The sequence below is a fragment of the Ammodytes marinus genome (assembly GCF_949987685.1).
Source record: "Ammodytes marinus genome assembly, chromosome: 15".
Taxonomy (NCBI): Eukaryota; Metazoa; Chordata; class Actinopteri; order Uranoscopiformes; family Ammodytidae; genus Ammodytes; species Ammodytes marinus.
In genome coordinates, this window is record NC_137219.1 from 6,203,717 (window position 1) to 6,217,401 (window position 13,685).

Consider the following 13,685-nt stretch of genomic DNA (forward strand, 5'->3'; position numbering starts at 1 on the left):
AGAACTCCAGAGACTTCCATAGCTCTGTCTGTCAACTGGTTTTAATTGGAAGCTAATTTGGCAATATGCGTCATCACTAAAAAAAATACAATATCAGTTGACATGATGAACGCCCTGAGGTGGATTCTGCTTTATTACTTGATCTGGAGGCGTAGTCGTAAAGATGATCCAATCAATATTTGGACTTGACCTATATAGTCAAGTCTATATTAACAATGGATGAAATTATTATGTATAATGTGAAATTGATAAATAGTGGTGACAAACACACAATTATATACCTTTAGAATTATAAACAGACTTTGCTTCTCTCAACTCATCATTTTGGTTTTACTGCGCCGCCTTTACTGTTTTCTTGCTCTGCCCACCATCTCTGCCATTGTGTCCTTGAGCAAGGAACTTAACCCCAAACTGCTCCAGGGGCACTGTACTATGGCTGACCCTCTGCTCTGACCCCCTCCGAAGTGTGGTTACTTGAGAGGGGATAAGCAAAAAGAGGAATTTCAATGTGCCTGTCAACTTAACTTAACTTAACTTGCTCTCCTTAGTATTTTTTTCCTGATTCAGGATGCAGTTGCTTTAAGTAAAAAAACATTGATAGCTTCATAATATTCTTACATAGTGGAGCATTTAGCAGCTAAAGAGCCAGATAATTGCCTTAGGAGGTGGTGGAGACCAAAAACAGATCGCAAAGGAGAGGGAACATTGCACTTATATTTGCCAGGTCGACACAAAACATGGCTCCAAATGCATGCCAATGTTTTCATTATTTCATCAGTTTTGTGCTTCTTTGTTGCATATTTCTGAATTACTGTGTTTAATCATATTACCACCACACTGCAAAATCTGAGGCAATATATCGTTGTAGCTTTGAAATACTGTACACATTGCACAGATGGGGGATTGGAAACTGGGCTTGGTAAAAACCCAGTATAGCTAATTTTGTCCCGAGGGCCCCCTTGCAAGTTAATCAGCCATATCGTTCAGTGTATGGCAGTTTTTTTTTTGGTTGCATGTGTGCATGGTGGTACAGCGATCGTGTGAGGCTACATTTGTGGTTTCTCTCCGTGCCTGCTAACAGTACATGCAAGTCAGGCAAGAAGAGCACTGCTCATTTTCTACAGCCATACAGGCAATGTTTGCCAAATCCCACTTGTCCATTAGACTCCAGTGTTTCCTCTTCCTATTTCTGCATGGTGAAAAGCTATCAGCGCTTTTCACAGGAGCAACAGCAGCACTGCAGACATCTCGCTCAGCAATCTGAGGAAAGCCCTGCCGGTGGGATTTGAAAAGAGAGAGAAGGATAGAGGGATTGTTCAGCTGCTGCGTGTAGTCTGCTAACAGGATCTCAGATAGGAGGCTCTCCTCCCCTTGGCTAGCAGGACTCACAGCCAGAATTACATAGAGAAAGGGATTTAGATGTGCGTAGAAGCAGCGATAGAATATATATTTTAATTCCTCAAGATATGTCTGGATTAAGAGTAATATATACTTTACATGGTGTGTGAAGTTCGTTTAAAGATCTGTGTTTGAGCGTGTGGGGATGTATGATTTTTTTAGTGTGTTTGGAAGAGTGTGTGTGTGTGTGTGTGTGTGTGTGTGTGTGTGTGTGTGTGTGTGTGTGTGTGTGGGCGGGCGGGCGGGCGTTTGTTTGAGCTTTGACTGACACACGCTGAGGCTATATGTCACGGTTCTGGAAGTACATCAGTGGGATGTTTGGGGAACGAGCTGCTTTTTTACTCAATACATGATACATGAACTGAGTTATCCATAATGAATGCTGCTGCGTGCCACTTATCATATTAGCCGAGCCCTTTCCGAATACTCTCCCTAAATAACATGCGTAAAAATTGTATTTTTGCTGGCATGAAATCGGGGGAAAGGCATCTTCCCATGAGACATAATAAAGTATGTCATGCCTATTTCAGGGCTGGTTGGGCCGCTGTCGACTATTGTAGGCTTGTCTGTTGCTTGCAGGGAATGTTTTCTGAGGCCTTCTGAAAGAGCGAATGCAGTTTGTTGACACTTTGCTGTTGTTTGCATTAGTCCGACCAGAAAATATGGCAAGGCAGGAGACATCTGGGTACTTCCGGACCACTCAAGGCGAGACAAGGCAGGCAAAAAAACATTTGGTCAATTTTGAGATTTTTCTGTCTTTTTTCTATCACATTTCTATCATACTAGTGTAAAAAAGTCCAAAATGTACATTAGGGTGTTTATTTTACCAAACCTTGTCTGTTTGCATCTGTCTATGTCTCCTATACAACCATCTTTTTAACGGCCATGACCAAAAATAGATACTGTACGTAATTAGTTAAGTATTGTATAATTAGTTAGATATTGCCAAATGTGCATATTTCTGAAGATAGTGTAATACAAAGAATAATTGTTTTAATGTAAGTAATCAACTGGCAAAGTTGCCTGATGATACTGTATCCACAAGTGAAAAAGAAGGTATCCTATTCAGCTGCAGAGTCTCTCTCTCTAACTGCCTGCACTCTACTCGTCAATAACTCTTTTAAAAGATCAATTAGGGCGATCAGCGGCGAGGATGCCGTTGGGGCTGAGGTGCCGTATTGAGCCGTTTCTTAGAGATGATGTCACACACGGAGAAGGAAAGAGCCTCACCTCTGCGGACATTTGACTTCATTAAAGGGTTGTTCTCCTCAAATCGGAGCTATAAACTCTGCAATAAGCTGCTACTCTCTTATCTGCCTGGTCTGTTACTCAAATGGCTGTGTGTGTGTGTGTGTGTGTGTGTGTGTGTGTGTGTGTGTGTGTGTGTGTGTGTGTGTGTGTGTGTGTGTGTGTGTGTGTGTGCGCGTGTGCGTGCGTGCGTGCGTGCGCGTGTGTGTGCGTGTGCGTGTGTGGAGAGAGAGAGAGAGTCCATCCAGCCTCAGTCTCATTGAAAGCATTCTGAAACATCGAGCCATAAAAATCGATCTAGATAGCGTCAGTTTCTCCCATTTATCGGTCACTCACCTTTTCGCCCTTGTGAAAACGTCCGTTTACACATTTTTCTTCTCTTTTTTTTTTACAACCTGATTGATTACGTGCTGCGGCTTCAGTTCATTGTGTTCTTTTGTCCTCCCCGCTATGTGGACTAAAGCTTTTCCAACCCCCTTGTATCAGACGTTGTGATAAATGTGGTTGTCATGGCAGCCATTGAGCTCGCCGGAACCTGCCATTTGACGGACAGGCCCGGTCGGCTAGCAAGCTGACCTTCCACCTCCTGTAACCTTTGTGTTCCATGCTGATTATTAATCCTACTTACAGTGCACTTCCTGTGTCCCTCCATCACAAATTAACCTTTTCTCTCTCTCTCTCTCTCTCTCTCCTTCTCTCTCCCTTTTCCCCGTCCTTCTCTGTCCCATTTCCTTTCACACCCACTTCCTGCTCTTTCTTCTTCCTCTCCTGTTTATTCTCCTCCTTGCAGCAAAGTTGTTCATGTGAAAGTTATTGACGATGAGGAGTATGAGAAAAACAAGAACTTCTTCCTGGAGCTGGCCGAGCCTCGAATGGTAGACATGAGTCTGCAGAAAGGTGCGGTACCGAAACTATTTCTTTCTTTCTCTCTTATCACTTTATCTTTCTCACTCTTTCAAAGTGTCAGTGTCTTTTCTCTCTCATTGTTTGTAGCCTCTGTCTCTCCCCTTTCATCATTGACCTGAACTTTCCCTGCGTTCCAATGCCCAAACTTCCATACTTTTAAGTATACCACGAAAAGATTAAGGATGTCCCATTAATACATGCATGTCAAATACAGTATGCCAAAAAATATGCCATAGTACATCCAATTGAATTGTGCAATATGCAAACCATCATGCTTTAGTATGTAGTCAAGTTAAAAGAAAACGTGATTTGGAACTAAGGCTTTTACTCTATATGCTCTGGCGCCTATTCACTCCCCCTCTATACTTTTACACCGCTGTGCACCCAAAGATTGCATACCTCATTGCCATAATGCTATTCCTTTACACCTGGAACACTTTGTCAAATCAAACCACAAACGCACCATCACCATCATCATAATAACAGTCTCCCCACCCAGACAATGTCGTCATCTGCATAAGCAAAGTACATGGACTCTAGGAGCTGCTATCATTTACCATCTCGGCAGAGCAAGTAGCCATTATTATGGAGAGACACATTTTACCTTAATGCCGAGTCTAGTCGCTATTTTTAAGCATATGCGCCTCTCCGTGGGTGAAGAATGCAGGCAAATTGCTGTCGGTGAAATGAGATTATCGATTTATTTTTAGCTACGGGTCTGCATAACTCGCAGGGCGGTTTGAATGTGACAGTTATTATGATAATCTAAACTCATAAACCTCAACAAGCTCTTAAGTATCTTGTGCGCCTCTCATATTGACGTCACAAAAGTATTTTGCAAGGACTGTGTTACTGCTATTCTTTTTTCACTGAGGTGAATACAAAAAAAGGAAAAGGATGTAGAGGTATTCAAATCAAAGCAAGTTTTCTTGATAGGTTTTGTTTGTTTACTTGTTTCCGTGCTTGTCGGTGGTAATGTCTGCTGAAAGAAGCCAACAGGCATTTCTCTTCTTAAGATTCATTCGAGCACCGTTACCTAATGCAGTGTTATCTAACCAAGCTCAAGGCCAGAGGGTGGGAGAGGCTCGCAAGCTGGTGCGGAGGGTGCAGAATTTAACACTCGGCTGTAGCCTCCAAACTCTTCTGCTCATTATGTTTACGCTACTGGGGTCTGGCAGCACTGTCTGAGTAGTGTCGGCTCACTATAACTTAAAGCAAGGTTATGTAACCTGTGAGACAAGAAATAAGACTCTCTCTCTTCCTTTTTGAAAAATTAAAAGTTAAATTCTTAATTTATCAGGAATCGTTAGTCTAACTTGGACTGGCACGACCAGTAGCTTATGGTGGCTAATGTTAGCAAGGGTCTGTTTGCTGACTTCCTAACATGTCCTTGTGCTGTTGTTAAACTATAGGTTTTAGAAATGGTTATTATCTTGTAGACTGATTATCACTAGTAACTTACCTGCTAAACCTAATAAACAAAATACACCCTTGCTGAAATCATTACACTGAGGTGTTTTGATACCAAAGCGTTATTGATCTATGACCAGAAGCTTGCTACCGTTAGCAACTAGCATTGATATCTGCTGACTTTTCTGCTGGGGCGCGGGCTGCCTTGATTTCCAACTGACCAAAAAAAAAACGTTTTTTAAGTGCTAGCAAGCGCAATGTGTGCTTGTGTATGGTCATATCCGCGCAAAAGGCCGCGATTTGCAGTAAGTAAATGTCCACATGTGTCTCCAAATGTCTCTGTAGGCTATTTAAAAGAAATAAAGCAAGTAGTAATAATAACATTAATGAATTATTGGTTATCGCATCACAGAAGGCCTATTGGCCTATAATAATAAAAAAACACCACCTTAACTATGTTTACAGTTACCTCAGTGAATCATTTGCTCTTGTCTCTTGATTCACACAGACTGAGCAGTCTTGTTTAAATGTTACAAATTGAGCTAATAAACTGAACTTTGAATTTTTTTGCTGCAGAAGTTATCTCAGCTAATTTTTGTTATGTAATTTGATAATAAGGTTATTGTATGCAGAATGCTTGTGCCAGAAACTCATACAGTGGTTTTGTACAGATAAATAAATAAAAAAATTCTGTCCCCTGGGGGGGCATGACAGAAAATAATTGAGAACCACTGGTGTAGAGGAAGAAGAAGAAAAATAGAGAAATATCTGTTCTGATGGAGGGATGGATGAAAGATAGGTAATGACAGCCAGAGCTAAGGATGACACACGCCATTGGCCAGGTTTATTCAGAACAGATCAAAACAGCTGCTTTGTTCGGGTCAAGCACTGACACAGGGGAAAGAAAATGAACCCTTGTGTGTGGTTTTTTTTTCTGGCTCCAGGAGCTCAGGGCATCTTGTGATTGTGTCATCTTGACAATGAGAAACCTAGATTTCAAACCACAGCCAGTTGAAATGTTCTACTTTTAAAGCCATAATGTGTAACTTTTTCATATTGATAAATGGCGGTTACATTCAAGCCATTGCCAAAATGAATTGACCCAAAGATGATTAAGCCTATCAGCTCCACAAAACTCTCTGTATTTCTCTGTATGACAGCGTTTACAAACTGGTGTCACCCCCCCTACACTGGTGCAGGAGCCCACGAAAAGTTTCAGTTCTGCTAAGAAAACACCTGGACATGCATCAGAAGGAATAAAACCCATGCGCGATCACCGAAGGCTTACCTAATGTAGATGTGCCGACATTGTTGTTGTAATTTCTCAGAATTCCTAATGGGAGCAACAGAAGTTACGCAATAGCTTTAAATCATGATGGGTTTTTTTGCATAGTGATACACCTCAGCAGTCGTTTTCCTGTTGACATATCTGAGTCCATCTATTGCAACAAAAAAAAATATTAAAATGTTGCTCATTTTGATACTAGGAACACAACTGTGCCGCTAATGAAAGCACAGCCAGTGTAGACAATGAGTAATACGAGATACCTCTACTTACTTTTTTTAATGCAGAAAGTAATGAATGTTTGATCAAGGTTATTAAATGTTTGATCTATATATGATGAGGACGTAATGAAAAAGCTTTTCTGTATTATTTCCAATGCAGGATCATCTTTGAATCTTTTATGAATATGCTTGTGCTGATGAAATCTCTTTGATTCAAAATGTGAAGAAAACACGAGCCAGAGTTTAGCAGAGAGGGGGGGGGTCGCATATATTTCTCCGGCTGGCACGGTGAGTTGCTGCCGTATCGCAGCGATGTGAATGATATGATAATTTCCCACTTCTCATATATAATGTGCCGATTATATTGTTGTTCATAACCGCTGATGTGGGGCTGATTGGGTTTGTTTTTCTCCTTATTAAAGCCGGAGTGGAGGAGCCCAAATGATGAATGAATATTCTATGAGTCTCGGTTTTGTTTTCATATGCAACAGCCTCGCTCCATTTCTCTAAGCAGACTTTTCACTCACGGTATTTTGGCAACACAAAAAAATCCTTTTCTATTTAAGAAACTTTCTCTGTTGTAGATGAGCAAAATAGGACCTCAAAAAAGAATCATCAGATCATATGTACATTTTTTGATCTCTTTATTTCTTGCCAGCAGTTACATCGCTCATTGCAAAACTTTGTCCATTCATGCACTTTGTGATGCGGATCGCAGGAAGCTGGCAGGTCTGACTTTGGACAGTGTGTGTGAGTAATGAAAGCAATCAGGCCAACAGTCCCCCTGTCCTGTCAGTCTGGAGTTGTTTACTGCCGGCTCCTGCTATGCCCTTCTCTAACTTACTCTGAAGTGGTCAATACCATTAGCACCTCTGTTGAGGTGGCAGGCCGCGCAACTCCACAAGCACTACTACACTGCTGCTGCTGCTGCTGCAACAACGGCAAAACACTGCAGTCACAATAGCAGTCACTTAGGAGTTTGTGTGTGACATTTTTTACGACTTGGTTTTGTCGCCTCTTAAGTAGAGACATGTGGATGCCAGAAATGTGTGTTGTGAGACATTTCTTCTGTATATTTCTGGCATATTTGGGCTTTTGACAACATTTACATTCACATTTACTTCACTGGTGTTAGTCGGTTAAACTTACACCTGGAAAATGCAAGTCTCTTCTGGGCAAATTGTGTTGTAAAACTATTTTAGTAGCCAGCAGTGACGTGTGCCTAGAAAGCACAGCATCCCAGCTTCACTGAGCACCAATTACAGCCTGCAGCGGTTCTCATATTTGCGGATGTCTTAAGGCGTTCTCAATGGTAAAAAAAAATACCACAGAAAGACAGGCCTGTCCAGTTGTGATTGGCGAACGTTATATATTCAATTTGCGTCACGCTTTTTGTGTTTTCTATATCATTAAGTGGTTAAGAAAACTATGTTCATTAAAACAACTTGTAAAATGATGTCACAATTCCTCTAATTTTCTCTTACGTAGGCAGTTTGCACTTTTAATGGACCAAAATATATCAATTTAACCGTTGGCATTATAGTGTGGACCAAGGAAAACAAACACAGTGTGCCTTTGCTTTTGCTTAATTCCAAACTAAGCATATATAAATCCTAGACACAGAAATGACAAGGACAACCGGACAAGACCTCATAAATACTGCTTTGGTGTACAGTACATATCCCCTTACATGTATTTAAGACAGGGTGGCACAATTGAAGAGGATCTTTGAACCAGAGAATCAGAGTTCATACGCATGTGTCAGCAACTATCTATCCAGCTGAAGTGCCCTCAACCGCAGGGGGCAGGGGCGCTGCCATGTATCTGTCTGACTGTGACCTCTCTGCTGGGCAAAAACAAAATGACCCCCGTACAGAAATCAATGGACATGACGTTGTCCTATACGGCATGAGCACTGTGGTCGACAGTGTAGTTAAGACAGTGTAGTTAATATAGTCAATATAGTGCCATTAATTATGCAATTAATTAAATGTAAGAAAATATGGAAAAATAAGCATCAAATGTTCACAAGACCAAAGGCCAAGTCTTCATATTGATTGTATCGTCCCACCAACAGTAAAAAAATAACATTCTAGTATTAATTTTACAATGGTATAAAATAGGTAAATACAGCAAATGCAGCTCACATTTGAGAATCTCAACCGTGTGAATTGGTGACACTTAATAAAAGATTAACTGTACACCAGATTCTTACCACTAGTAGCAACCTAAATTTTAAAAAAATATGCTGAATGACTATAGTTGCTTGTATTTCCAGTTTGTTATGTAGAGTAAGATGCAATAAATAAATGATTTAAAACGTTTTTTCCTGAGGTGTCGTGGCAAGGTCTTCAGTACACACCCTTGTGCTGAATTTTTTTTAAGAATAGACGGATTGAGGGGGAAAAAAGGGAAGAAAGGATGCAGTGCTGTGTTTAGGAAAATCAGTAGATCAGAGGAAGAGGTGGGGAGGGGGTGTTTTGAGTAGGACCTTCAAATGACACTGGAAAGACTGAGCTACAAAGCAGTTGTTGGCAGTGTCATTAGTCATGTACGGCGGTGAGTTAACATTGTCTTCTGCACGTCCGTGTGTTTCTTCCATGTGTGCGTGACTACAATAAAGTGAGTACTCTGTGCATCATTGCAAGTGCGTTTCTGAGTATGAGATGTATTATATTATCACGTGCGTGTGTCAGTGTGTGTGTGTGTGTGTGTGTGTGTGTGTCGAGGATTAAAGCCCCTCTGCCCCTGCGGTAATCCATCTCCCAACCCGCCACTTTCCATTCAAATCATGCCTAGCATGGGGAAATGTGCCACCCATCAGACACACACACACACTCCCCTCATACAGAGTGCGCTTTTGTGGCATCTAAGGGCACTTCACATGCTGTTGGCCGGTTCCTTCTCCCAGGTCTCTCTATCTCACACACACACACATACATACACACACACACACACACACACACATTCACACATTCTTTCACATACACACACACTCGCTCTCACAAACACACATAAACACACACAAACACACACACAGCGCCGTCGTATAGGGGGGGTAAGTTATGACATTTATAAGGGCCCACAGCCCGCTAGGGCCCACACGAACCCCCCAGTAGCCTCTATGACAAAATGATTATGCATACACTGAACTACGAATGAATCCGAATCAAAACAAAGCCACAAGTCATACAATATTCTAATTTCAATAATTTCAAATACCCCCATAGCCCCTTCTTAAAGGCCTACTTCACCGGTTGGAATATGAAGGTGTATTGAACTCGGAGATCCTATGAAGTATAAATGTGCAAAAAAAATTGAAATCGGATCATCCTAGCCTGAGAAAAGGCAGAAAGAGTGTTTTATGGTCTCACTGTCTAACCCTACATTTCTCTTTCTGTGATGTCACAGAAAGAGAAATGTAGGGTAAATAATGGTTTAGTCCACCCGCCCCCACCCTCGCGTCCCTGAAGAATCTGGCAGCTCCTCGCTGCGCTGTCTGTCTGTGTGTCTCAGCGCCGGTGCACAAATACACAAACACAAGCATGCACCCGCGATGCATCACTCACAGCGGACGAGCGTTTCGGTTAAATACGCTAATAACTTTCGGACCAGAATAGACGTGAATTACGCTGGTTGTTACTGCAAGTAAGTGAAATAAAACATAAGTTATAAAGCCCAACATTGTCCAATGAGTAGGCTTCACCTGTCCACCTGCATTCAACGTGAACACGCGATATTTTAATCTGTTGTCGGTCCAGAGAAGCACAGCACGCTAGCTCAGCAGTTAACTAGCTAAACAAATTAAGCTGTCTGTCTTCTAATCGTTCAGCTTAGTTTGCCACGAATCATAAAATAATGCGTAGCGCTGACTGAGACTAGTGTAGCAGACCCTCCTCCCTATAGCAGTGACATACAGACAGAGAGGAGAGGAGAAATAGGCCTACTGTCACTGAACCATGTGTTTAATTTTTTTTTAACTTTCCTCAGTATTCTGATGTCAGAAACAGACTATGATTTAATCTATTTGGACATTATTGAGTTTATTTAAAAACCTCTGGAAAAAATGCCCTCAGTTGCCCATGCATTGTGTATATTCTATAGCCTATTTCACCCTCATCTGTGAACAAAAAGATAGCTGGACAACAGAGTTCTTCATGTAAAGTTAAGTGGTTTCTTTAAAGAAAAGAAAATAATATAGAAAGATTACAACTTTGTGGATGTTTATTTGCATAATGTTCTATTTTATATTAATATTTTTATGGTAAATACATGTGTCTTTCTGCAATAGCTTAATTTCATTCATCTGACTCAGTGTCTCCAAATTATTCCAAAAATAAGTAGGCCTAGTACACAGAAAAAAGTTGTTCAAACAAAATTCCTCAGATTTTGCCTCATAATCTTCCTGTCAAAGTGCACCAGATTCATGCATTTCACTTTAAAAAGGTAAAAAAAATCTCCCGGGGGGGCATACCCCCGGACCCCCCTAGGAGGGTCACGATCTCTGCACTATTTTTACCCAGCTGCACATTGGAGGCACTAGCGGAAAACACTGCTGCTCCCTTCACCCATAGATAGTAAATAATATGGATGTAGCATCCGGGCTGACCTCAGTTATTCACACGGCATCCAATAATCCTGGTTTGTGCGCGTCGCCATCTTGTGAGATTTTTACTCCGCCTCACTCCTCTTGCCGAAAAGGGGAATCGACGTCACGTCGGGGGGAGGGAGATAGCTGACGTATACCTCCGAGGCAAAGTGAGGGACAACGGGCGGAGAGCTGTCACTCAAGAGATCGCGCCAATACATTTTAACCTCCAAAAGAATAAAAACTAGCGTGGGCCAAAAAAATTCACCCCCCTCAGTGTAAACATACAGACTAAAATGGTTTTGTGGCCCAGGCTGTAAATAGGTTTAATAAGACTTTGAAAACGGCTAACAAGTGAGTCAAAGAAAAACTGCTCGTCTTGGCGCCACCCCCAGTGGCACTTTCTGGTTACTACAGTTGTAGGTCACTTCCTTATTGGATGCTAGTAAAAATCGCTGAGGTTGGGGCTTGCCTTCACCACATGTCTGATACCCGTTGGAGTGCCCGCATAGCGGCTGTTAAAACAGTTGCAAATCACTTACCATCACTCCTAGAATAAGACAACTAATAATACATCATTTACATAATAAAACTCTGACTTGTTAAGTCGTTAATTGTAAAAAAAGAAACAAATTGGGTGTACCAGGCACCGTCAAGAACACTGAAAAAGCTAGAAAATTTAAGGTGGCAATGAATGGGGTAGAGGGGCCCACACCGATATTCTTTCAGGGGGCCCAGAATTCCTAGCAACGGCCCTGTACACACACACACACACACACACACACACACACACATTCATTACCTCTAAATGAGCTGTGAGTCATACTGTGGATGGATGCTGAGCCAAAGCAACTCTGAACCCCGGGACAGACATTACTGGAAAGACACTCTGAAGTGATTTAGGTGATGCCTCCATTACACCGTAGAGCATCCGCATGCAAAGAGTAAAAATAGCTTTCTGACTCGCTTTTTGGGGCATTGGAAATGGGGTTACTGACCAAAATTTGTTTGTACGAAAAATACATTGGCCCTTCAATCAGTCGAACTGCCATTCAGCCCTGCACCTTACATTTTAAAATACAGCACAGCTCATTGTCATCATCGTCTACACCGACAGCCACGGTACAGAAATTGGTCCAGCTTCCAGATGCCTTCCTCAGTCTATTCTAGGTAAACGGTTCCCAAATAAACCGTAGTCAGTGGTGGAGCAAGTATTCAGGTGTTCCACTGAAAGTAACTACCTGAAACTTTCCGTTTATTTGTTGGCCTCTTTGGACATAAATTGGAAGTTAGTGGATATGCTCCGCTCATGCTGGTGGTGCGTATTTGTCTAGGAAGCGAGTGAAAGAGAGACCACAAAATGTATTGCGAATGTATTACAGTATTTAGGTGTGTGTGTGTGTGTGTGTGTGTGTGTGTGTGTGTGTGTGTGTGTGTGTGTGTGTGTGTGTGTGTGTGTGTGTGTGTGTGTGTGTGTGTGTGTGCGCGTCAATGTTTACATGTGTTCAAGGAGGGAGGCCCTTACGTGTAACACCACATTATTTCACTATTAAATATTGATTACATTGTAAAGAAGCGTCCCTCTGAGGTTTCGTGTACAATCACACAAATAGATCCTCAAGTCACCACTAGTGGTTTTAGCCCCTCCCCCCCCCCCCCACTACGACAATCTCCTCCAACTCATCTGAGCTTATATATAATGTTTGCCTTCTCCAACGTGATAGAACTAGGAGCGTATATACCACACCTCAACTTACAGCTCATTACATTCCCTTTTACCAGGGGTCACAGCCTGTATAAATCTCTATGACTGGCTGAGTTTCATGAACTTGGCCTTTGTGTTGCTTTAAAAGTCAAGCTTATCATCCCTTTGGTAGCAGTCAACCTGGGTATGACCTCAAATGAATCTCTTCCTTACACAGCGTGGTCTCCGCGTCAGGGAAAAGTGCTATTTACTTCCTCAGAAAAGAACGGTGAAATGGAAAAGCTAGAGGCAGCGTAGGATTAGCGCCATGGGAAATGAAAGGCAGCATCCACCACTGTAAACAGAGCTACTAACCTGAGGCTGCAAATAAAGCTTCAATATCTTTTTGGCAATACCTAAAATGTGAGAAAACTTTTTTAAATGAATTAACATAGTAATTTGGAAGAAAAAAAACCCACACATATCCGGCCTTAGAACAATATTTCTGCCTGTTTTTTATTTTTGTTTTTTTGATTAAGATAAAATTGAATGAGGGATCTAGGATAAGATTCCCATAAAATAGGGAATACTAAAGGAAAAGTACAGGTAACTAGAAGTTGTAAGTATCTATGAGTAAACTAATTCATAGGATATGATTTGATTTAGTAAATTAGAAAACAAACCATCTGACAATGATAAGTACCTTAAAGCTGGGGTATATGATTTCTGATTGGTCAAAGTTAACATGAGCTGTACACTTTGACCAATGAGAGCGAGGCTCCGATTCTCTGTTCTTATTGACTGTTGGGACTGTCCATTCACTTTGGCGCGACTTTATTGGTGTAGAGCATGTCAGGGAGGGACCATAGGGGAGGGACCAAAGAGAACAAGTGGAGCGGTTTAGGTATTTGAATTCGAATCTCTATCCCAACTGCCATTTTCTCA

General features: G+C 41.6%; 1 protein-coding gene across 2 annotated transcripts in view; it reads left to right on the top strand.

The window, feature by feature from the left end:
* The window catches only part of slc8a3 (solute carrier family 8 member 3), a gene marked incomplete at both ends in the record, with an annotated part of 101,434 nt that overhangs the window by 63,878 nt on the left and 23,871 nt on the right, over nucleotides 1-13,685 (top strand). For both annotated transcript variants that reach the window (XM_080042133.1, XM_080042134.1), the window contains one exon: nucleotides 3,437-3,543. In XM_080042133.1, coding sequence (XP_079898259.1) covers nucleotides 3,437-3,543 — 107 coding nt within the window. The remainder of the gene's footprint in view (nucleotides 1-3,436; nucleotides 3,544-13,685) is intronic.